At 39.8% G+C, this 23,698-nt stretch overlaps 1 protein-coding gene across 6 annotated transcripts in view; it reads left to right on the forward strand.

Moving 5' to 3' along the window:
- The window catches only part of MGAT4D (MGAT4 family member D), a 40,382-nt gene that overhangs the window by 14,390 nt on the left and 2,294 nt on the right, over positions 1-23,698 (forward strand). For 5 of the 6 annotated variants that reach the window (XM_042829731.1, XM_042829730.1, XM_042829732.1 and 2 more), the window contains 11 exons: positions 1,952-2,086; positions 8,620-8,753; positions 11,173-11,219; positions 12,460-12,573; positions 13,923-13,998; positions 17,398-17,509; positions 18,390-18,520; positions 21,328-21,435; positions 22,251-22,444; positions 23,264-23,342; positions 23,464-23,542. In XM_042829731.1, the coding sequence (XP_042685665.1) occupies positions 1,952-2,086; positions 8,620-8,753; positions 11,173-11,219; positions 12,460-12,573; positions 13,923-13,998; positions 17,398-17,509; positions 18,390-18,520; positions 21,328-21,435; positions 22,251-22,444; positions 23,264-23,342; positions 23,464-23,542 (1,209 nt within the window). Of the gene's footprint in view, positions 1-1,514; positions 1,656-1,951; positions 2,087-8,619; positions 8,754-11,172; positions 11,220-12,459; positions 12,574-13,922; positions 13,999-17,397; positions 17,510-18,389; positions 18,521-21,327; positions 21,436-22,250; positions 22,445-23,263; positions 23,343-23,463; positions 23,543-23,698 lie in introns of all 6 variants that reach the window. The other variant, XM_042829734.1, reaches the window with a different exon arrangement.

The raw sequence follows: 23,698 nt of genomic DNA on the forward strand, positions 1-23,698 counted from the left end.
TGGAAGCATTCCACAGTACACTTTGGCTTGAAAAAGAGTCTGAGTGCTGCTGTAAACTATTTCTTTAAGATACTTGTTTGTATTCAGTACAACAGATGGGTATCTGATTAGAATAGAGAATTATCCAGGACTGGTACAGGAAAAAAGAACAAAATGCATTCCTGGTTTGTGGAGTCAGCTTGATTTTTGTTGTTGTTGCTTTTTTTTTTATCTTGTTATTCTCTGTCTCTTTTTGGTTGTTTTTTCAATATTAATGTAGAGGGACTGTTCAGATGCATCTAAGCAAATGCTTTACTGTGGGTAAGCCATCAGAATGTCAGGCTAGAAACTGCCTTGTCAGCCACTAACAGTACAGCATACTGCATACAAAAACCTACTGCCTGGTGCACACAGCAGCAGCAGAGGGAAATGCAAGTCCCTCTTCTGTCTGTTCTTTATTCTTGTTGAATACAGGCAAGTGTTAAAGTTGTCCATTCATAGTATTCAAAGCATCAATTTCTTAAAATTGCCATGTGTTCTTAATTTTTACTTTTTTGCTGATATTTTAGTTCATTTCTTTCTTTCATTGCATACAATCCAACTGAAGTCCCTTGTGCAGCCCTTGATAGATACTAATTCCTATTAGAAATGGAAAGTCCTATAAAGTTGCAAAGGTATTTAAATGGCAACAAAAAAAAGTTGATATGCCACAAAATTCCGGTATGTTTAATGCGAAGCAAGGTGAAGGACTTGCGGGTCTCTTTCTCGTACCCAAATACTTGGAGGTAGATATTTCTGTTTGTGTGGTTGTTTGTGGGGTGTTTTGTTGTTGTTGTTTGCTTATTTTGCTTTTGTTGTTGGATTTTGTTTTATTTAATTAAACAGTAAGACGGGGAATCCCTGCTGATTTCCTACCTTTACGTGGGACTGTCTTCTGAATATTGAAATACTTCAAAGATACTTTGGGAAGTCTTCACTGAGCAAAGATGAATGAGTAAAGCAGGTTATGGTGATTTGTAGGGCTTGCATTAAGTAATTTTGAACACCGGTAAATTTGAGACCTTACATTAGGTGGATTTCTTTCATAACTTTCTAAGTCAATAAGCTTTCTGTTGCCCTGCTGCAGACTCTGTAGGTTTTCAGTTCTTCTGCAGCTTGGAAGGGTGCTAATGTCATGTTGTTTACAAAAAGTAGTGAAGGTGTTGCTCTCGTACTGTGAAGCACATGAGCACCAGCCACTCTGCAAAACTGCTCCAGTATCTGGAGGAGGCAGCCTCTGAAAGTAAGACCTACCATCTATAAATTCATAGGAGGGGCTTTCTTTCACTTTTCTTTCAACAATGAAATGTAGTCTTTGTTTCAGTCCATTCAAATACCTCTTTTTTTTTTTTTTTTTTTTTTAATTGCATCATACATATCCTGTCAGCTCCTGTGGATATCTTACAGTCAGCGTAGTTTTCTTCTGTCAGCTTATAAGTACATCCGCAATGATTTTAGAATTCAGTTGTTCACTTTTTATTCAATTTATTTTAAAGACTGTTTACCACCACTGGATCACTCAGGAATGCACGTATGAAGGAATAGAAGCCAGGAAATGAATGGTATCTGTGGGAACGGTTGTGCTGTGCTGTTCTCCACTGGCGTTCCACAGGAGGAGCTCATGGTGACTGCAGTGCGTGAGTGCTGATGCATGCGACTGCACACTCATCTGTGGGATCTTGGCACGTCCATTTCTGAGATAGATCAGAGAAACTGGAAAAGTTCCACGAGTCTAAAACAGGACTCGACTACCAGGCAGGGCAATTATTAATCGTTGTGCGGTGTGTTACAAATAATCATTTTTGATAGATGATTCTGATGGAATAAACTCGTGTGTGGTACTCAGCTAAAACAACAGCTAGTTCAGATAGGTGAAATAATAGCTGCTAGTTTTATTTTTTATATTTACCTGTGGATTTATTGTTTCTTTAAGATGGTATGCAAGTATTAAATGACACCAGAAAACTCCCCGTGCATCTTACAAACCTGTACTACTACCTACCTCACCTCCGAGAATATGAAGATGCCATTTTTCCAAATGTTGTTATTGGACAACAGAGAACTGGAGGTAAGAAATAAAGTTCAGTTTGTGTTTTATACATACATTCTATTCATAGTTTGTACTAAATTCTAGCTATGACACATGCTCAAAGTTGGGAGGGATTTTTCTCTGAAGATTTTATAAACTTGCCAAACTGAATAAATGGAAATGGCGAAAGGACTTCTGTCACTCCCATCCTAATTTCAAGTCCTTACCCCAAAGTACTCTGGTAAGCTTTTTAAAATGTCAACAAAAGTAATCATAATTGATAAACAATATTCTTTCATGTTTAGTCACATTTATAGCTGAGAAGCATTGCTGGACATTTTTTTTCCCCGCATGTATGGGGCTGCTGTATCATGGCCTGAACCTCTGATTGATCACCTGAGGCAAGCACCGAGTCAGCCATGGGAGCACAGGTGAAGGCAATTCTCCTGTGCTGCAGGAAGGGGTGGAGCCTGGCTGCACCCCTCCTAGGCCCATTTAAGAACTGACTGTCAGTGGGGAAGGGTCTCTTCTGGAGAGCCACTCCATTGGAGTTGATTACGCAAGCTCAGGATAGGGTGAGTGTTTGTTTTTTTTTTCCTTACTCTGTTTTCATAATTACGTCAGACAAACTCCTGGATATACTACATCATCTGTGTTTTCATTGATTGTACAATTGGTGAGCCAGGCAGGCCAAATATATTCTTTATCATGGCTTTTTTGTGGAACATGTATAAATGGGTCAAGGGGGAGAACATCATTCCCCTAGATAAAATAATCCTTGGACAGATCCTAGGCTTTCCGGCATCTCGTTATTACCAGTTAGCAACCATAGTTGAGAAATGGGGTCCCCTGTGTACTTTAGGGAATATTTCCCCATTCCGCATGACAGAATACTTTAAAGGATTAGACAGAGATATCCTAACCACAAAAGAAAGGCAGTTAGCTGCATCCACAGTGGCATGGCCACTGTTAAATGTCTTAAATCAAGCTGAGATAAGATCAGACACCTTAGAAAATGAAAATCAGCTATTAAAAGCTTGTACCGAGAAATTGGAACAGGAACTTAATGTATTAACAGGGTAAAAAACAATTTCACAGTTCCTAGGTCAGCTCTGCAGTCTTTCAGTAGATAATAACCACACCTCTGAAGTAATGGGCTTGGTTGAACAGGAAAACAAAAGCTCTAAGTCAGATCTAGAGGTTCCACTTAGGGTGGATTCCTTGGATCTCTGTCCTATTATAATCCTAAAGATGAAAAAAGTGCAAGAGAGACCAGCAGGGATGCCGCCTGACCAATGGCCCCCTGCTGAAATGCATTTACATGCAACGGCTCGGCCATATGCACCGACAGAATTGGTGGATATGGTACAGCCATTTTGGCAGAGGCCAAGAGAGAGTGTACCTGCATGGTTGCTTAGGTTATGGGATTCAGGAGCAGAAAGCGTCCTGGTTAATGGACCAGAAATATGAAAGCTGGCCACCATAACGGTACACCCTGCTGTCAGGCAGAGACTATACGCTGCTGTCCAGTTTAGCAATGAGAATCATTCAATAATAGACTGGTTAATAGCAGCGTGCCGCATGGTTTGGCCAAACAAAAGATATTCTATTAAACACAGGATTATGGTCCTCCATGGAGGATCTTCAAAATTACATTCGTGAATTAGGCATGAGAGAAGCTATATACGAGGACTCATTTGATAGCCCGGATATGGGGAAGTTTTCAGCAGGCATGTGAGATTTAATATTACAGCAGGCCCCTTCTGACCTTTATGGGACCTTAGTCTCTGTATTAAACTGTCTGGTGGTCTCAGAAGCTGTGGTTCAGTAGGTTGCCCAGTTAGTAGCTGATCTGGGGGAGACAGAGCGTTTACGCACTCGGCGCAATATCCCAGTAGTGGAAGAAGCAGAAGTGCTTCCAGTAGTTAAAACCAAGAGGCCACCCATGCAGAGCTTTCAGTTGGGGCCTGTAAGGGTCTTTTGAAAACAAACGTTTAACAACCTTATTTGGGCTGGTGTCCAATTTGCGAAGATCGACTGCCAGCCCAATAACATCCTCCTTCAGCTGTGGAGATAGCTGAAGGATAATCAGAGATTCCAAAACTACCCTAAGAAACCGAGGGTGAGAGTTATAGGAACTGTGCCGACAACAACATGGAATTTAGAGGATTTCATTATTCCCAATAGAAAAAAGAGGTCCCCCCTTCAGGCTACAATGCCTGAGGCACCTGAAGCAGAAGACTTGACTTCGGCCCAGTTCATGGTGTGACGAGGGATATTAGTCCCCCTAGTGCCTCCAGACGGGACCAGAGGCCCTACGTAGAGTTAATGATATTCTGGTCCCGGAAAAATGCCCATAGAGTTATGGCACTTGTTGATACTGGAGCAGAAACATCAATTATTTACGGAGATTCGAACAAATTTCATGGAGACAGAGTGATGATTGGTGGTTTTGGGGGACAAGCTATTCCTGTCACCCAAACATGGTTAAAATTGGGAGTTGGGTGTCTCCCACCCCAGGAGTATAAGGTATCTATTGCCCCAGTCCAGGAATACATCTTGGGCATAGATATTCTATACGGTTTGGCTCTCCAGACAACCGTGGGAGAGTTCAGACTTCAACAAGCGCCGGATTACTAACGTCAGACAGTGTAGGCTCCCGGGTGGGCAGGATGAGATATCAGAAACAGTGCAGGAATTAGAAAAAGTGGGCATTGTAAGACCTACTCACAGCCCATATAATTCCCCCATACGGCCAGTGCAAAAGTCGGATGGCACGTGGAGAATGACGGTAGGTTACAGAGAATTAAATAAGGTCACGCCGCCTATTCATGCAGCCGTAGCCAATATTGCCTCCCTAATGTACACATTGAGAAGGGAGATAAAAGCCTACTATTGTGTTCTAGATTTAGCAAATGCATTCTTCAATATCCCAATTGCTGAAAAATCGCAAGATCAGTTTGCGTTTATGTGGGGAGGCAGGCAGTGGACCTTTCAGGTCCTGCCACAGGGGTAAGTGCATTCACCAACATATTGTTGTAATCTAGTGGCGCGTGACCTGGCTGATTGGAAAAAACCTGATAATGTTAACTTATATCATTATATTGATGATCTCCTGCTGACATCTGACTCACTGGAGGCAGTAGGACAAGGAGCGGAATCATTAATCGCCTATTTACAACAGAAGGGATGGGCTATAAACCCCCAAATGCTGCAAGGTCCGGGCCTATCTGTAAAATTCCTGGGGGTGGTTTGGTCAGGAAAGACCAAAGTGCTACCCAGTGCTGTCATAGATAAGGTTCAGGCGTTCCCAGTCCCTACAACATCAAAGCAGCTGCAAGAGTTTCTAGGTATTTTGGGTTATTGGCGTTCCTTTATACCCCACCTAGCGCAGCTGCTAAGGCCACTATATAGACTCACAAAAAAGGGGCACCTATTGGACTGGGGGAAAACAGAACTAGACACTTTCCAACAGGTGAAACTGGCAGTTAAACAAGCTCAGGCATTGGGTATATTCAATCCTACCCTCCCAGCCGAGTTGGACGTTCATGTTACTCAAGACGGCTTCGGTTGGGGCCTGTCGCAACGCCAGAGTTCTGTTCAGACCCCCATTGGTTTCTGGTCTCAGGTTTGGAACGGAGCAGAAGGAAGATACAGTATGATTGAAAAACAGTTACTGGCTGCATATTCAGCATTACAGGCAGTAGAGCCAATAACTCAAATGGCTGAAGTTATAGTCAAGACCACTGTACTGATTCAGGGGTGGGTGAAAGATCTGACCCACCTTCCTAAGACAGGGGTGGCTCAAGCACAAAGAGTGGCACGATGGGTCGCCTACCTCAGCCAAGGGAGCAGTCTGTCTTCATCACCCTTGAAAGAAGAACTCCAGAAGATCCTAGGCCCATTAACGTATCACAGTGATGCACCAAAAGAAATACTGGTCGCTCCACCAGAGAAGAGTCCCGTTCAGGAGGGAAAACATCCTATCCCTGAAGATGCCTGGTACACAGATGGGTCCAGCAAGGGCAACCCGAGCAAGTGGAGAGCAATAACGTACCATCCCTCTACTGAGACAATCTGATTTGATGAGGGGAGATGGTCAGAGCAGCCAATGGGCAGAACTGCGAGTCGTGTAGATGGTTATAACCAAGGAACCCGGTGATGGTATCCTGAACATCTGCACAGATAGTTGGGCTGTGTACCGGGGGCTCACTCTTTGGATTGCACAGAGGGCTACCCAGGAGTGGATTAATCATGCCCGGCCGATCTGGGGCAAAGACATGTGGTTAGACATATGGAATACAGTCAAACACAGGACTTACATGTCTACCATGTTTCTGGTCATCAGCCCCTACAGTCACCAGGAAACGATGAAGCCGACACGCTGGCCCGAGTTCGATGGATTGAGAATTCACCATCTGAGAACATCGCCCACTGGTTACATCAGAAGCTACAGCATGCTGGACAAAAGACAGTGTGGGCAGCTGCTAAAGCGTGGGGGCTGCCCATACGGCTACCTGACATTGTCCAGGCATGTCGGGACTGCGGCCCTTGCTCCAAGGTAAGACCAAGAGCGTTGCCCGAAACAACAGCCCATTTTGCTAGAGGACACAATCTTCTCCAGCAATAGCAGGTCGATTACATCGGGCCCCTTCCTTGCTCCGAGGGGGCGAGGTATGCCCTGACCTGCATTGTCACTGCAAGTGGGCTACTGCAGGCCTATCCAGTACCGAAAGCAAACCAGGCATATACCATCAAGGTACTTACTAAACTGATGTCTGCCTACGGGACACCTCAAGTCATCGAGAGTGACCAAGGGACTCATTTTATTGATGCAATGATACAGCGCTGGGCAGAAGAAAATAACATTGAATGGTGATTCCACCTGCCGTATAATCCAACGGGGGCAGGCCTCATCGAACATAACAACGCTATTCTTAAGGCTGCCCTGAGGACAGACTCCAAGTCCCTTCAGGGGTGGACAAAAAGACTGTATGAAACCCTGCGGGACCTGAATGAAAGACCCTGAGACGGCAGACCCAGTGCCCTCAGAATGCTGTAGACAACATGGAGACAGCAATTCAGTCTAACTGTTTCATCCATCTGAGCAATCCACTGATGACTGCACAAATTGTAATGAGTTGCAGTGAACTGTAATCCAAATTTCTAAGTTGCATCTTCTCCTACAGCTAAGCTGTAAGTAAAAAGGGTAGTGAAAGGCAGAAAGCAAGCAGTGAATTAATGAGCTATTTTACTATTATGTGTTTTTTATTTTGATTTTGACTTTTCTGTGGGGCTGATTTAATGCGAAGAAACATTGGCAGCACTTCCAATGTGATTCAGAAATGACTTGGCAGGGCCCATGACAATGGATAACTTTCTACAGTCTTCTCACTAGAAGGTGTAGTTGGAGCAGCGTGGTTTAGTACTGTAGTTCTCACTGGAGTGCTCACAGGTCTTTGTGAGTCTGCAGAAGGCCAGAAGTAGTCAGCTCTAAGCTGTGAAAAAACGTTCTACTTTGAATTTTTAGTTCTTTCTAAGTGAAAATCACAATAGCAAGACTGCAGTCAGGTCTTGCTGTTGTGTGCATGTTGACCTTCATAGTGTAAGAACAAACAAAAGCCTAGTGTTTAGCTACCTGTGTGCTGGGAAGGAACATGGAACATCTGTGTTTTTAAGTTGATGCTGGCCCTGATGATGAAGTCTGGAGCAGGTCACTAATAGAACCTATTCCTTTCTTTCAGAACCTTTAACTTCCATACCAACCTCCTGTGTTTGTGGTTTTGTGTTTGTTTTTTTTGTCTTTGTTTTTTTTTTTTTTTTAAAAGGAATATTCTGCAACGACTAAGAATTCCCTAGGTTTATTGAGCTGTATTAGGCCACTGAACTCACTAATGCCCTCACCAATAAAAAAAAGGAGAAGTCCTTCTTAAAGTCTAGTGTTATAACACTGTTCCACTACAAGGTCAGTCTTTCTCAGAGTCAATTTAAGTTCCTTTCTTCTTAATAATGATTATGCATACGTTTCTTTGTTCTTCTCGCTACATTAAAGCTATTAATTAGTAACAGTTAAACTACTCATGATTTTTTTAATGTGGATTTCTTTTTGAGATAGCCGCCTTCGTGACCTGTGAGAACTTTCTCACTGAAGCAGTGTAGTTTTAATTCTTGTTACTCAGATCTCAAACTCCATACCAAAAATTGGTATTTATTTTGCAGTACCCTCTTCTGAAACTCTGTAGCAGATAAATGTGTTTGCCAGAAATAGCATTGTATTACCAAATATGTATTATCTATGTAGCAGCAACTGGTGCTTATAACACAGGCATAGGTATCTCTAACCTAAGCATACGTGGATATATTTCTTCCTGGTAGCAAGGCAAATGCTGTCATACTCCTATAGCAGTACTGAATCTCACCACATAAACCAATCAATGAATGTTCACAGTAGTGATTATCTTCTAACATCATAGTTCCATTCAGATGACCCAAAGTTATCTAAGCCAGAATTAAAATGGAATTTACGGTCACTCGACATAAGATGTCTTGACTTTTCATTTCTGTCTTTGCAGTCTCACTGGTGATGGGTGTTCCTACTGTGAAAAGGGAAAAACAAAGTTACCTGATGAGCACGCTTCGTTCCCTATTGCATGGACTTTCTGAAAAGCAGAAGAATGACTGTGTGATCATCATCTTTGTAGCAGAGGTAAGTTTGTGTGAGAAGCTTCAGGGTGCTAATAGAAAGACAACATGGAAATTCTTGTGTTAGTATGAAAGTGTAGAAGGTGTTGCTAAGTAGCGCCTTCAGCTTTGTGAAGGATTTCGTCAGTGCTGGATGAGGCAGTCTTCATATAATACTCTAACTCAGATGTCTGAAGGGGGAAAAATGCTCATATTACATTTATAAACACAGCTGATGCAATCAAGTTTCATATAAAAATCATACAAACTTATTATTTTATCTGAAAATTGTAGGCTACTGAAAGTATGAAAAGCAAGTTCTTCACAGGACGATTCCACATGAAGATAGTACATTTATTCTGTGTAACAAAAAAACACAGCTTATTTATCTTCTGTTTTGACATCATATATATATATACCTTAGCACGTTGGAGACTTTTTTGTTAAAAAAAAAAAAGTTGTTTTAAATTGTTCAGAAACAAGAATATTCCATATCTGGAAAAGCGAACAGTTCTCAAGGTAAAGTACTAGTGGCAAGTGATTTGCTTTTTCATTTCAATTTGTCTTGAGCACAGAGGAAGGAAATACAGAAGAGATCTGTTGACGTTTGCCAGCAGGTGAAAGGCTGCAGTTACTCGAAAGTTATTCTTAATAGTTCTTTGTCCTTCCATAAAAGACATAACATTTCTCAAATGAACTGAATGTATTCATAATTAACATCTTCTCAGTGAATACATGTGGGTACTCATTAAGAGTTAAAGTTTATTTTTCAGTTGAGTAACAATTTACAATAGCTTTAACGACTGTAATACTGTCAACAGAAATTGCCCCGCAGTCTACACTTTAGATAAATCTTAACTGCCATTTAGATAAACCTTCTATTACAGTCCTTCAGAGAGTTATTTGGTTTTTTTTAAGAGTTAACTTCTGAAATTATACAGTTTGTCTCTGTGGACAGTTGTAAAAGTGCATTTTTTTTTAACAAACCGTAGCTTAGGTTTTACTAACAGTCCAGTTCAGCTTATTGAAGTTTAAACTGCTGCTGCAAGAGTCAGTCTCTCCCCTTTCTCTCATCCCCAAAGTCAGGTTCATGCAACTTTTGTTTTTCAGCCATGCAGTAAATCTCAATAGGTGAACTGTACTGATATGAGAGGTGATAAGAACATGTACTTATAGCAGAAGGACAGGTGTGTTCATTGATCATGAATGCAAACCTTCCTTATTCCCACAAAGCTTCCAAAGATCAAGGTGAATGTTTACACTCCTGGATTAACTCAGAGTAATTTACTGCCTGCAAGTGCTGGTGTGGTTTTTTTTTCTTATCACATTTTTTCCCCCGCTTACTACAGTTCTGTTGTATAGCTGGTAATGATCATTTCTGTATTGCAGAAAAAAAATTATCTTAACTGCTAAGACAGGAATTGTATGGCTTTGGGAACACATTCATTAAATTCGGCACTGCATAATGTACGTTGGTCACTCCAAAAGTAATGCCTCCTATTTATTTCCATGGAAACTTCAACAGATACAAAGAATTCAATACCACTATTTGATGGAGAAAACTCAGCTACAAAACCCTGACATGGAACCCACTATTAGCTATGCATTCTCATAAAATCTGCACCAGTGGAGGCAACCCGCTGTCGCCACTGCTGAAAACGCACCACCCACCGCCATCTACTGTTTGGTTTCCATAAACGTTCAGCAGGCACGGATGCATGTGCAGTTTTTTCCTTACGGGGGAGTTCAGTGGCATCCTTTTGGTTCAGACGTCCTTCTGTATCAGACACCGTTTTGTCAGAGCGCCTCTCTACTGCCATCTGTTGCACAGCAACAACATGTAATGTCTCTGCTGCTGTACCGCCAACATCTGTCTTTGATGCCATGGGTCAACATAATAAAATGGGAGGCACTACTTTTGGAGCAGCCTCATATTTAACAGATGTGTTTTCCATACCAGAACTGTTAGTTTCATGAAATAGGAGCACCAAACCAGCATATCCTCAAAGTTTTCACACTAAGAGCCATAAGTTTGTTATACTAAGAAGAAACTAAATAAACATGTGAAGCCTTGTTAGCTTTATAAAATCTTACTTAGGCAACTTTTCTCAACAGGCACAGGCCTTTTTTATGATATTTGGATGATTGATCCCAAATAATTCCTTTTAGTGACAGTTACACAGCTGTGCTTTTCTGGTGTGAGTGAAAGCTGTAGAGCAGTTTCTGTAGAAAATGGCTTGGCTGTCTGCAGAAGTAATGAACAAACAAAATGTCATACTGCCCTGTAGTGGAAATACAACTGTAACACATTGCTCTTGTTTCTAATGAAATACATTAGAGAATAGAAATGAAGTGCTTTCATGTAAATATTTCCTTCAAAATGTTGCTTAATGCTTAATGCGAAAATGAGTGAGTTGAAATGAAAGCCCTCCTCTTTTCTTTAGGTGAATGCAGAATATGTTAACGGTGTTGCAGAAACTATTAAAACCAGGTAAGTCCTGTGCAGTGCGACATTCAGCAGCTGGTAGACAAGTTGTGAGCTTTTATGGGAAGAATTAGAGCATTTCAGCAGTAAATTATAGTACTACCATACTGAAATGGAACTGCTAAGAAATGAGACAAAGGTGCAGTCTTAGTACGTGTATCATAAATTCGGAACACAGGGATATATACTAGTTTATTTTCCTTTTTATGTTCATAAATATGCTTTAAATAATCAAATGAGGTCTCAGCTCAAGTCTCTTGACAAATATTTACTTGAACGTAAGTCTTTTCTCTGTAAACATAATGATGCAATTGTAACCACTTGGGGCTACATGTACTCTGTCCCCCCTGACTTCATAGCCCTACAGTCCTGATGTTTATCATATTTTCTGGTGGTTTTGTTTCCTTGTTAGCCCCTATTTCATGAAGGCAGTGGATTTGGGGCAGCAATCAGGTTATAACATGATGTGAAGCACTAGTAAGTGATGGGTAACGTGAGATAGATTTTCTTAGCCATGCAAAATTAACATTAGCATTAACAAAAGAAGGCTTGGATCCTAGTGCAGTTTTGCTTTGCGTTCTTTCACATGGACATTTACAGCTGTGAAAAACCTTAGAGCAGCTTGAGAAAAACACTACTAGAAAGCAGTGCTGGCATAGAAGAACGCACTCATTGGTAGATTCATTTGGTCTGATGAAAGGGGCTTTCTAAGAAGCCAGGTAGCGTAGCTAACAGTCACAACACAGGTAAGGCTGAAAGCCCTGAACTGCAGTTATCTGAAAGAAAGCAAGAGATGATATGTGCTTTTTCAGTGACTTTTAAGATGAAGAACAGAGCTGAGACCTAAACCTCCATGCCAGACTTCCATAGAAGACAGTGTCATTTCGGTTGGGATGTAAAAGTAGATTGAGGAAGAGTAAGGAACATGGTAGTTCTTGCACAGTTGCTGTGATTCTAGGTAGTTAATTTTGTTGTTAATTACTGCTACATTTTTATATGATTTTCAATTCAATATTTTCTTTCATGTTTTTTGTTACTTGAAAGAGATACTGTACTGCCTGTTCTAATGGTTGTCAAGGATCTTGGTTCCTAATGCCCCTACCTGGCAATATGTGTGATTATGTTCTTTGCTAGACTTGTGAATTCCACTTCTGGAGATGCAGATGCAATTTTTGGGAGCCACTGTGTGTGGTTACAGTCAAAAATCTTTTTGAAAAATGGAGTCTCTCTAAACTTTTCTTCATAGCTTCCCCAGAGAGGTGCAGTCTGGAGTCCTAGAGATTATTTCTCCTCCTGCTTCATATTATCCAGATCTTTCCAACGTGAAGAAAACATTTGGGGATTCGGAGGACAGAGTAAGGTAAGACAGCTTCAGTAAAACCTAAGAACTCTTCTCTAGGAGTATGAAATGGAAAACTATTCAAGTCAGTGTTGTTTGAGGTGATATGGTTTTTGTATTTCAGAGCTAATGGACCTCAAGTGTACTCTTCCCCCCTCCTTAACCCCCTCAATTTATGTACTTATTTATTTATTTGAAACATTATAGAAGGAGTTCTTGTTAAGAGCTAATGCTGTACATGGGCTTCAGAGTGACAGCCGGGGCTTCACCTTTGTGTCCTGTCACTGGGCATCCCGTGGGTTTTAAAGCTGATAATTCCAAGAGATGATAGGCTAGATAATCAAGTGATAAAGGAAAAACAAACAAGGGAGAGGATGTGAGAATGCGCGAAGAAAAGCCCATGTGACTCCTTTAATAACTAGTAACAGTAAATGTGGGTTTAATTAATGACCTAACTTGCGACGATGGACGTTTCTTAGTACTGTTAATGATTTAACTTCGGGGGATTTCGTTCAAATTCACTGAAGCTGGGATTATAACCTAACAAAATTGATCCACTGGAGGAAAATAATTTTCTTTTGACCAACAATAACTGTAATTTATGCAAAAAAGCAGTAGGGTGCCTAAGAGCTGCATAAACAAGAGGTGTGCAATGCTTAGAGTTTAGAGTTGATTGAACTCAACCAGTGTAAGGGATTTATAGATAAACCTTCTGTTTTCCAGAGCATAAGCATTCTTATGTACTTAAGTTTCAGGTATGATTAGTTTTGAATCAGGTACACTGGGAGTGCACTTTGGTGTTAATTGTTTTATGTACTGATACTTGGCATTGAATACTGAGTACCAGCTTCCTCGGTGAAATGAGATGCTGTACTTCACAGAGAAAAATCTATGTTTGCATTTAAATCAGAAAATGAATTTATTTTTTTTTTCAGAATCAAAAAATTTTGCCTACCTGCTTCTCTATTCTTGATCAGTAAAAGCGCTCAGTTTTATAATGTTGTGAATGATCTTGAAATAATAACTGTGTATTGACCTCTACTGTTCATAATGCAGTGAGTAGGCTCCTTAAGTCATTTGAAATGAACCTACTGGTTAAACATCTAGAACGTTTATTTTCAGGATGACTTGATACAGATTTAAATGTTTTGCTTAGTTAACATCAACTTTTATGGGGAATTCAAATTATTTGCTGATCTACACCAATTGAAAGGAAATTTTTAGATCAAAAATACTACTTGATTTCTTCTTGTTCACTTATCAATGAGTTAGAATCAACCTTATGATTTTATTGCTCTAATGCTTTTACTATACAAGTAACTTTTGGAAATTACCCAAGAGGATTTTCAGAATGTACTGCTTGTATTTAGGTGGAGAACGAAACAGAATTTGGATTATAGCTTTTTAATGCTGTATGCTCAACCTAAGGGAACATTTTATTTACAGGTATGTTCACATGATCATTAAGCAGCTACAATACATCTCTATTGATTATTAACTTTTGACTTCTTGTTTCCTAAGTCTTCAATAAAAAATGTTGTTTCCTGTGTGTTTTTTGTGTTCTTTAGAAACATCTATATATTTCTGTGTTTGCATACATATCTTGCAGCTACGTATTTCATTGTTTCATTAAATCCCTTTGTACCTCCATGACATGTGATGATAAGGTAACTGAAGCATTAGGTAAAGAGAGTCAGAGTTTAGAGTATTTTCATTTGGTGCAGAGTAATGGTAATAAGTCCAGGTTATAGCCCAAATCATGAAGAACCAAAAGACCTTATGTGACTTTTCCAGATAAGGAAATATTGCAGCGTAGAGACACCAGTGACAAGGTTATGCAGCAGGTTTGTATGAATCCTTAATTCACCAGATGATTTAGTGTTAGATGGTAAGATCCCCATGCATTCATACGTTCCCCATGCATGCACTTAGGTTTAGCCATCATCCTGGATCTGCGTTCCACAGTGACAGAGCTGTAGAACACTGTTGTGACTTAGGCAGCTTTTGTAGAACCATGAGATTAAAAAAAAGAACATAGAAACAACAGGAATAGTGGCAGTTCTGAGAAGCGAGTTTTCAACCCAGAAAGTTCAGATGAAGACATACTTGGTTTGATTGTAGTGAAATTATGCTGATGTTTTCTTAATAAGAACATTTTGAAGTAATGGTTTTCACTGTATTTCCTGGAATTTACCAGGGCCAGTTGAGACACTTTAATAATAGCAGAGCCAAGTTGATGGGATTTTAGCATAGCTAAAAATCAGGCATCCAAATCCAGGGCTAGTTGTGAGGAGACGTGTTTGTTCTTTGTGTTCCTGTAGGCTGAGTTCATTCTGAAACATCTTACATATGAAAGCATTTTTGCAGCAATTGTAGGGAAGTGTTTTCTATCAACATTTGTGTGAGCAAACATAAAACATTAGAACAATTAGAATCCCTAGTTAAAATCTGTTATATGCTTCAGACTCAGTTAATTGAATTATTACTAAGGTGTCTGTTTGTTTGTTTGTTTTTGCTTCATAAGGTTTTCCTCAGGGAGACTGGGGAGCTGCATTGTGTCTTTACATACAGCATACAGAGATATGTAGGCTGTAAGTCAAGCCTCCTATCTGGCAGAGCTTTAAGTTGAGTAACTTTCATAGAAGTGTATTTTTAGCTGACGTTTTCTTCATACTAAAAACCCAGGATTTTAATAAATCAACTATTTCTGTAGAAAATGAGAGAGTGAGATTTTTCAGCGTAGCAATCTTCAGATTTGCAGAACAGTGATTCAAACAGAAAAATACAATAGTATAATTTAGAAAGGAAGATGCATTCCTGTCAGATGCCTGCACTGCCCTTATACGCTACAGCTCTTGTTGCTTCTTGATTCTACCTTCTCTTAGGCAGCTCTTGGATGGCAACTGGGCAAAATGAGCTAGACAGTTTTTATCTCCAACTTCCTGATCAAGCTCTGTATTGCCACTTCATAGCTTCCTTTTGCAGATAAGAGCATGTGAAGAACAAGTGGCTGTAAGCTGAAACCAGACAAGTCTGAAGTAGAATGTAGATGCAGTGTATTAAAGGTAATTGCGTAGAATGTGACTTACTGTAAAGAATAATGGATACTGAAATCCCTACGCAATGGCAAACGCTCTTCAAGAAGATATGCTTAGAGGAACACAAATTATGGGCTCAGTTAAATTACAGTTAATTTACTTTTTTTAGCATGTGCTACATAGGAGATCACATTATATTGTCTAATGATCCCTGTCAACTGTCAGCTCTGGAAGAGGCCGTTTCAGACCTCTCCCTTGTCAAAGCTACATTCACAACCACTTTGCATTCCAGCCTCTGTATTTTTATTCTGTATGTTTTCTTCTGGTGTTTCTCAGTAAGGAGGTATTTGTGAGATATGAAGGTATTTTTGAGATACTTTTCTCTGCCTTGTACTTTTTTGTGTTCACTCAATTTGTCTTTGAGGATTCTCTGAAACTCTCTTTGATTCCCTGCTCTCCTCCCTTTACATTTAGTGTTAGTGGTGGTTTGGGTTTGGTTGGTTTGGGGTTTTTTTGTGTTGTTGTTTTCTCTTCCGTATTACTGTCTCCTTAACTCCACCTCAGATCTTGTTATTAACAGTTAACTTTGACCTCAATTCTTCTGCATTTTTGTAACTTACCATCAGCATAAGCTGGCAGGATCAAAGCAGATCTCTTCATCTTGTCTTTCAATTTTGTTCTACTTCCTCCTTGTTTCACTGTTGGTGACCCATTTCTCCCTCCCCAGCCTTACACTTGTATACTTCTAATGACCAAATTCAGCTTAAAGCTGTGGACCTGCTCCCTTAGACTTCTGTTGCTGCATTTGTTGAATGTGCAAAACCAGCAGGAAACCGTTTATTCCCCATAGCATTCATTTTCTACCCACTTAGCTCCGTTAACCAGATTCGAATGCTATCAGACGAACACCAGAAGCAATAAAGTACAGCAGTTAGATCAAATGAATTGTATGGATATGCTGCACTCCAACAGTATTTTTCCTGAAGGCTTCGACTCCTCTTCCTGTGTTTTTCTCATTCATACCACATTCAACTCCTGATTTACTTTCTCCTAAATTTTTTTTTTACGTTCCTTTATTTTATTTGCCTCTAAACTCTTTGTTCAGAGTCATTATCTGCAGATTTAGTAACCGGCACAGCTTCTATTTTTCAGATCTCCCATTCTTCTCTGAAAACAGTGCAAAAACTGCCGAGTCTTTTCCCATTTCCTTGATGGGTACCATTTTCCTTTTTTGACTGTCCTTTAGTTGGCTTTGCTGCTGTGTTCAGTTTCAGCCCTCACAATGTGTTGAAAGTTCTCTGCATTTCTGCTGTTTTACTGCAGGTTCCTTCTTCCATGACGAAGAATGTACTCCCTGAAATGTGTTGCACTAGCATGTCATTCAGCATCCCCACTTCTCCCGCACCTTTTAGGTATAACAGAGTCTTCCTGGGCTTCCTGTCAAGCTGCAGGCCATCTGCTTTAAAAGCTTTTCTTCCCAAACAGTTTACTTACGCTGCTTGTACAACTTTGATACAAGCTCTCTGTTGCTTTCCTTAACCTCTATCTTTTTGCATTACGGTTGTTTGGGGTTTTTTTTTTCGTAAGTGAAAGAGAAGCAATCATGGGAAGCAAGTATTTAATGAATGATACCAAAATAGTGATATGTAGAAGCAAAACAGCAATCCACTGCAGTATGGCACAGCTTCGCTACAGCCTGTGCAGCAGCCAGACATTGTGTGATTATCACTCACAAGGGGCAACTCCACCACCTCCTCTGCAAGCAATAAAACCATCAATTGGCTTTGTTCTTTTTGTTTCTTCCCAGCTGGAGGATGATATTGTAGCCAAACCTGATTACATTCAAAGCATAGAAAACTTTGCTGCTGAACAGTCCCAAGAGTGGGTGGTTCTTGAGTTCTCCCAACTTGGATTTATTGGTAAGTATTAAGGCCTCAGCAGTTGTCAGTTTGTTCAAGCAGATCTCATTCAGAATTACGTTTCTTATATGGCAGGACTTTTATATCAGAACTTAACTGTCTCTTCAGGAAAGCTTCCACTGGAAGCCTTTTACTTTCTGTGCTCATTGCCTCTGTCTTTCTAATGCAGCACAGAGTCTAGTTGTTGGGTTCCTGTAAGAAGCAGTTTGTTCTGTATCAGGGCACTGTGTGCTCCTGCAGCCTTCTTTTCACAAACGGAATTTGCACAGTCAGTGAAACATCTGTTTTCTTTCCTTTGTGGAGCAGAACATGCAGCCCATATTGTGGTAAAGTTTTTTTTCTTTTTTGTTTTTCTGTTTTTGTAATAGTAAGTTCCCTTTTACATTTTATTTTCTTAGGTTACAACATGATTTACTTGTGATAACACCTGTAAGGGTTAGGTCAAACAAGGAAATCTAACAAAATCTGCTAATAAAAGCAGCAAGGATACTAAATGAATATTGATAGAGTTTTAAAGGCTTTTATTTAGGTCTTAACCTAAATATAGTCAGTAGATAATTGCCATTGAAATCATATGCCTAACGATTTGAGAGGATGCTCAGACTTTTTCATCTGAAACACGGATAGAAACGACTGGCAGATTTATGTTGGAACCAGGATATAACTGCATGCTTGTCTGCTCACCTGGTTGACTGTGTGAGAATGTCTTCATGCATGGGATGGAGTTAAGTTCCAAAGCAGAAGCCTATGTAAAACTCCCATTAAACATCAGGATTGCGTCTGTGTGTTTAAGGCCATGGGTACTCCAGAACATGAAGCTGCTGAATGCTTACTGTGCAGCAATAAAAATACTGAAATATCCAACTTGTCTTGCTTTCAGGAAAATTGTTTAAATCAGAAGACTTGCCGTTTGTAGTCGAATTTTTTCTGATGTTCTATAAAGATAAGCCCATAGACTGGCTTCTGGACCACCTGCTCTGGGTCAAAGTGTGCAATCCAGAAAAGGATGCAGTAAGTATGTCTGTGCATTTATGAACAGAAGTGATACTCAGTCTCTGTCACGACACTATTTAGCTTCCAGAAGCAGCATGAAAACCTCTCAGTACAAGAGCTGATACAGGTCTGCATAGTATGGCACTGTGCTGGAGCCCACTAGGGCGGAGGAAGAGGATGACTTATAGAAATTTAGATTTTCATATCAGAGTTGTTTGACATCTGTCAGGTCAGAATGCGGCCAGTGCAAACTCCTATCTGCTGCAGCGGCTCACTTAGCCCTGCAACATCAAAGGCGATTTTGAATACGTGACATTGAATACATGACTGTCGTTTCTCATAACTTTCCAATGACATTACTTCTGATTTTTTCACAAGTCAGCACAGCATACAATCTTAAAAATGCAGTTCTGAATTTTCCTTAAAATTTCCTTTCTCTCCAGCAGCAGAGCATAAGTGTTTTACTTGAAATTTTTAATTGCCTGGGAAAAAACTTGATTCTTTGCCTGAAAACGAGACAAAACAGAGGGAAATGTGTAGACTGGAAGGATGAAATTACACTGTTCTCTGAAAATGAAAGAAACAGTTGTGTTGGTTGAATTGCTAAGGATAGCACTTATAGCATGACAGGTGAATTTGATGATATGTTAAGTGTTATGTCCTTCTGCATTCTTTGACTGGCCTTTGGTGCTGGTCGCTACTCACACTTCTCCTGTACAACAATACTATGCCACGTAGAAATGACTGGAAATTCTCCCATTATATTTTTAAGGTTCAAGATTGGTTTGATTAGTGTAGTCAGTCCCCACATGACGTCTTTGCACACATGTTATTTTTGTATTGATAAGGAAGAAGAGTCAGATGGGAGTTGTGCAGAACAGGAGCCTAAGGAGAGCTGAACAACAGGCTTTCAGTTTTACTGTATAGCAGAGGTAACTTGGGGACAGCAGAAGGTACCTGATTTTACACTTGAGCAATGCCACTGAGGAGTCTCTATTCCCAGTTTGTGCAGATAGGATTAAGCTTTGAAATCCTACTCTAGAGTCGGTCTAGATCCTTAAGTACCTCTAATTTAGGCTCTTGCTTAAACTCTGATAAGAGTGCAAAAAGACATTGTTATGTTAATACCACCCATTCCAGTTGTGTTTCACGTATACCGACCTCAACTCCTACTAATTAAACATTTTGCTTTCATTTCTGAAATGACTCTTCTCCCTTATACTGTGTATAAATCATATGTGAAACAATGCGATGTTCCTGAAAGGCAGGCAGTGTGAGCCTGTCCTGGCCAAACCAAAGCAGAGAAGCTGTCAGAATTTGTAGTGAACTTTGTTATGGCGATTTCAATTTCAGTTGCTGTGCATGGCAAAAAAATGAAAATAAAAATGTTGAATCAAGCTAGTCTTGTGCTGCCCCTGCAAAGGAATGACCAGTGACGAAACGAAGCTAGAAACGAGCTAGGACTGTTCATGTGCATACAGAAAATGGAGGCTGGGAGAATGAGAGGGATCCCAGCTGCTGTTCCTCCTGTATAAATACAATTGATCTGAAAGTGATTTGAAAGCTGGAGTTTCCTACAGATGAAGAAAAGGCAAGATGACAGAAATCCTCACACTTTCCCACTCTGGAGCAGCTGAGAGTGGTTGCTACTTGATCACACTGTTCCTTGTGGGAGGGTCAGCATGTACTGTGTTCTTACACTGTCTTGCTGAACGTCTGCTGTGGGCACACATAAAATACTTGGTTCTGTTAAAAGCCTTCCAGGTGTTGTTTTTTGGTTTTTTTTTTTTTAATTTTTACTTTTAATTAGTACTTTTTTAAGAACCAGAAATCCCCTGTGTGTTTTATTGTTTAAGCCAATTGAGTGAGGATTGTAATGTCTAGCATTGATGTAATTTATGCCACGTGTTTTCTTTTATAGAATTGAAAGCACGTTATTGAAGAGGTGAACACGTTATCCTCTCACATCTAAATATGTAAAGACTATGATATAGAGGGGTTAAATGATCTTCTGAACTCATACAATTATTTTGAGGCAGAACTGAGAGTCTTGGGGTCACTAATTCCAACTCTTTGCACTGTTCCTTCTTATCATGCTTTATTAATTATTGTAAGATGTATGTTTCATTGTATCTAACCGTGATGCTTTGTGAATAGAGTGCAACCATTTCATTTAAAGAAATGATGAGCTGTCAGTCGAAAAGCAGGAAACCCAGAAACTGGTACCAGTTATGGTTATTTCATTCCCTGGTATATGTCATGTCACAAAGTGTGTCTACACTGGAAAACAAGGATACAAATACAGTATCTAGGGGGCTTTAAGTAGTTCTAGGATAAACAATAGATATGTGACATAGACTTTAGTACAGTGTATTATAATATTCTCATACATAGCAGAAAGCCAAACAGAAATGTAAGCGGAGTCTATCTCAAGAGGATTGGTTTTGGTCAAAGCAGAATCATATGGCAAGGCCAGGAGTTGAAAGAAAATTTGCCAGAAGCAGTTACAAAAATCCACCAGTTTCTATCTGAGGTGTATTTTACAATTGAGGTGTGATTGGTGATACACAGGGCACAAATCCCTGAATTAATGGTGGTTGAGCCTGCAAATCTACATTGCTCCACAAGTGGAATTACGATGAGCTTATGTCTGGAAAGCGTATTTGAGATAAAATGTCTGGTAATCTAAGGATTACTCATGTATATGTAGGTAAAAAAAGACCTGAACCCATACACTGAACTACGTAATGAAATTGCCCTATGGAAGTTAGCTTGCATCTCCTTCATTTAAATAAAATGCCACCCTCTTTTATTTTTTTTTCCAGGCACACTGTGAAAAGGAAAAGGCAAAGTTACGTATCCGTGCTAAGCCATCTCTCTTCCAGCATATGGGATTTCATTCATCGCTGTCTGGGAAGATACAAAATTTGAAAGTAAGCGTAAGAAATGATTGCCATAGTTCCAAGTTATATGCTTATGTTTTGGTTTGTTTCTCAGTTTGGTATCGAGCATTGCACCATCAGCATTAGGTGGCACCTCCATATCCTAGAAACGCTAGCTTACAGTTCTGGGGGAGAATATTGTTCTGGCATGTGAATTGCAGATGGGGCATACTGCTTCTGCACAAACAGTCTTCGTCTCTGGTCTAAATACCTGCATCAGTCAGAGCAGCCTGATGTGCAGAAACGCTGTTTGCAGCACAAGTTTTCATGTGCTGTACAAACATAAATGGTTATGGTGGTCTGTTTTGGCTTAATAGTCAACATTACCAATACAAAGGATTATTGATAAGAGAAGTATACTGGTAGGATAAAGGCATGATTCTACTGATTGCAGTAGATTTGTATGGAGAGTTTGGAGCACAAACAAGTATATCTGCCAGGTATTTGATAAGGATGAGCAGCGAAGCACCAGCTTGTGGGTGCCATTCTGTTGGTGCCGTTTAGACTGCTCACAAGATCAGTGTTAGATCAGACTAAATGTTTAGGTAGCCTCTGTTATTGAATGTTCTGGTAGAAGGCATAGAAGATAACCACAAAGTAGCCTACGCTGGAGAAGTTTCTTTTACAAAATAACATTGAATCACAGTGATAACATTGAAATGAATGTTCTTTTTCTATCACAAAAAAAGATCGCATATTTTTAAACTAAGTGTTTTCTGGAATAGCTACCCGTGGTAATTCAAGAAGTTAGAGCACTGTTTTCATCATACTTTTAGGGGTGAAATTACATTTCTTATATCCAACAGGATAAAGACTTTGGCAGAAGTGTGCTACATAAAGCACATGATAATCCGCCTGCAAAACTGGCTACAAGTCTAAGAATATACCAGCAATATACCTTGGAAGATGTTTATGAAGGAAAAGGCTATTTTTGGGCTTCATCTCCAATGGCTGGGGACTATATCAGCTTCACCTTTTTGAAGCCACTAAAAGTAGAAAAGTGAGTATTACATGGTATGGATTATGACAGACTGCATATATACAGTTTGGGTACTGAGTCCGTTCAAAATCACCAGAGTTCAACTGTTTGCATAAAGCATAGCCTGATCACTGAGGATTTAAAACTTGAGGATATGAAATCCAGGATTTGTTTCGTTGGCTGTACTGAATACATCTGTACTGCCCATAAAAACACTTTGGCCACAGCCAGACATGTAACTGAAGATGTCTCTATGAATAACCAAGTTTCACCTTAAATGTTTTTTTCTCATTCAGAGAGATCCTCCCACCCCAATATGCAGATCCTTGTTTTAGGCTTTGGAGGTGCTTTTGCTCCTTAACAAGTGTTGTGGATTATTTAGAGCACCTGAACTGATCCGTGTCGATGAAGAGGGGGTTCTCTTGGTATTTAGCATATGCAGTTCTGAGATGTTTCATGTCTCTGTATTCCAGAAGCCCCAACTTACCTAGGCCTTAGGATGATAGGAACGAATTCAAGGACAGAACTTCCTTAGCTATTTAAATGTGGAAAAATGAATCCATTCAGACTTTGAGCACTGAAAATAGGGAATGCTTGTATTCCCTCTTTCCCAGAGAAAAATGGTTTTAATGTTTGTTTTGTTTAAAATGAAAATATCCTAGTATAGTTTGGTGACACATGAGAAAGTTTCAATGCCTATTTCTGTTCTCTCTAGCCTACAACTAATTGAAGTGAAGGTATTTTAGAGGTTCCTTCAGAGAAGGAAAATATTACTTCTCTAGAACTTTTCTAATGTTTAAAGTTACTCCAAATAATACGCCTTTTTTTTTTTTTAATCAGATACCTTTTTAGAAGTGGAAATATGGATTACCCTGGTGATATACTATATGACACTACTGTGGAAGTGTTGCCAGCTGATGTAAGTCTCTTACTTCCAACTGCAATATATAAGACATGATTTCATTTTATGGATGATATTTGGCCTGTAGGATCGTGTTCTAGAAAGTGCTGCTGAGGTTTTATTCTTCTGTTTCTTACAGGAAGCTGTAAGGAAAGTACTGGTTGGCAACAGAAGTAAATTTAACTACACTGCAACCAAAGATGGATATTTAAAGATAGGTAAATAGTTCATTGTTGCTTTAAAAACAGGCATTTTTTCTTCCATATAAAATGGTTTGCACTTGAGAATTTCATTAGCTCTGTAAGGAATGCAACTTTCCAGTGTAGAAACTCGTAAGGGATAGGAAGCCTTTGTGCTATTGTGTGTTGTAGTAT

The sequence above is a fragment of the Centrocercus urophasianus genome, unplaced genomic scaffold (assembly GCF_019232065.1).
Source record: "Centrocercus urophasianus isolate 14NV4802_14NV808 unplaced genomic scaffold, USGS_Curo_1.0 seq_32, whole genome shotgun sequence".
Classification (NCBI taxonomy): domain Eukaryota; kingdom Metazoa; phylum Chordata; class Aves; order Galliformes; family Phasianidae; genus Centrocercus; species Centrocercus urophasianus.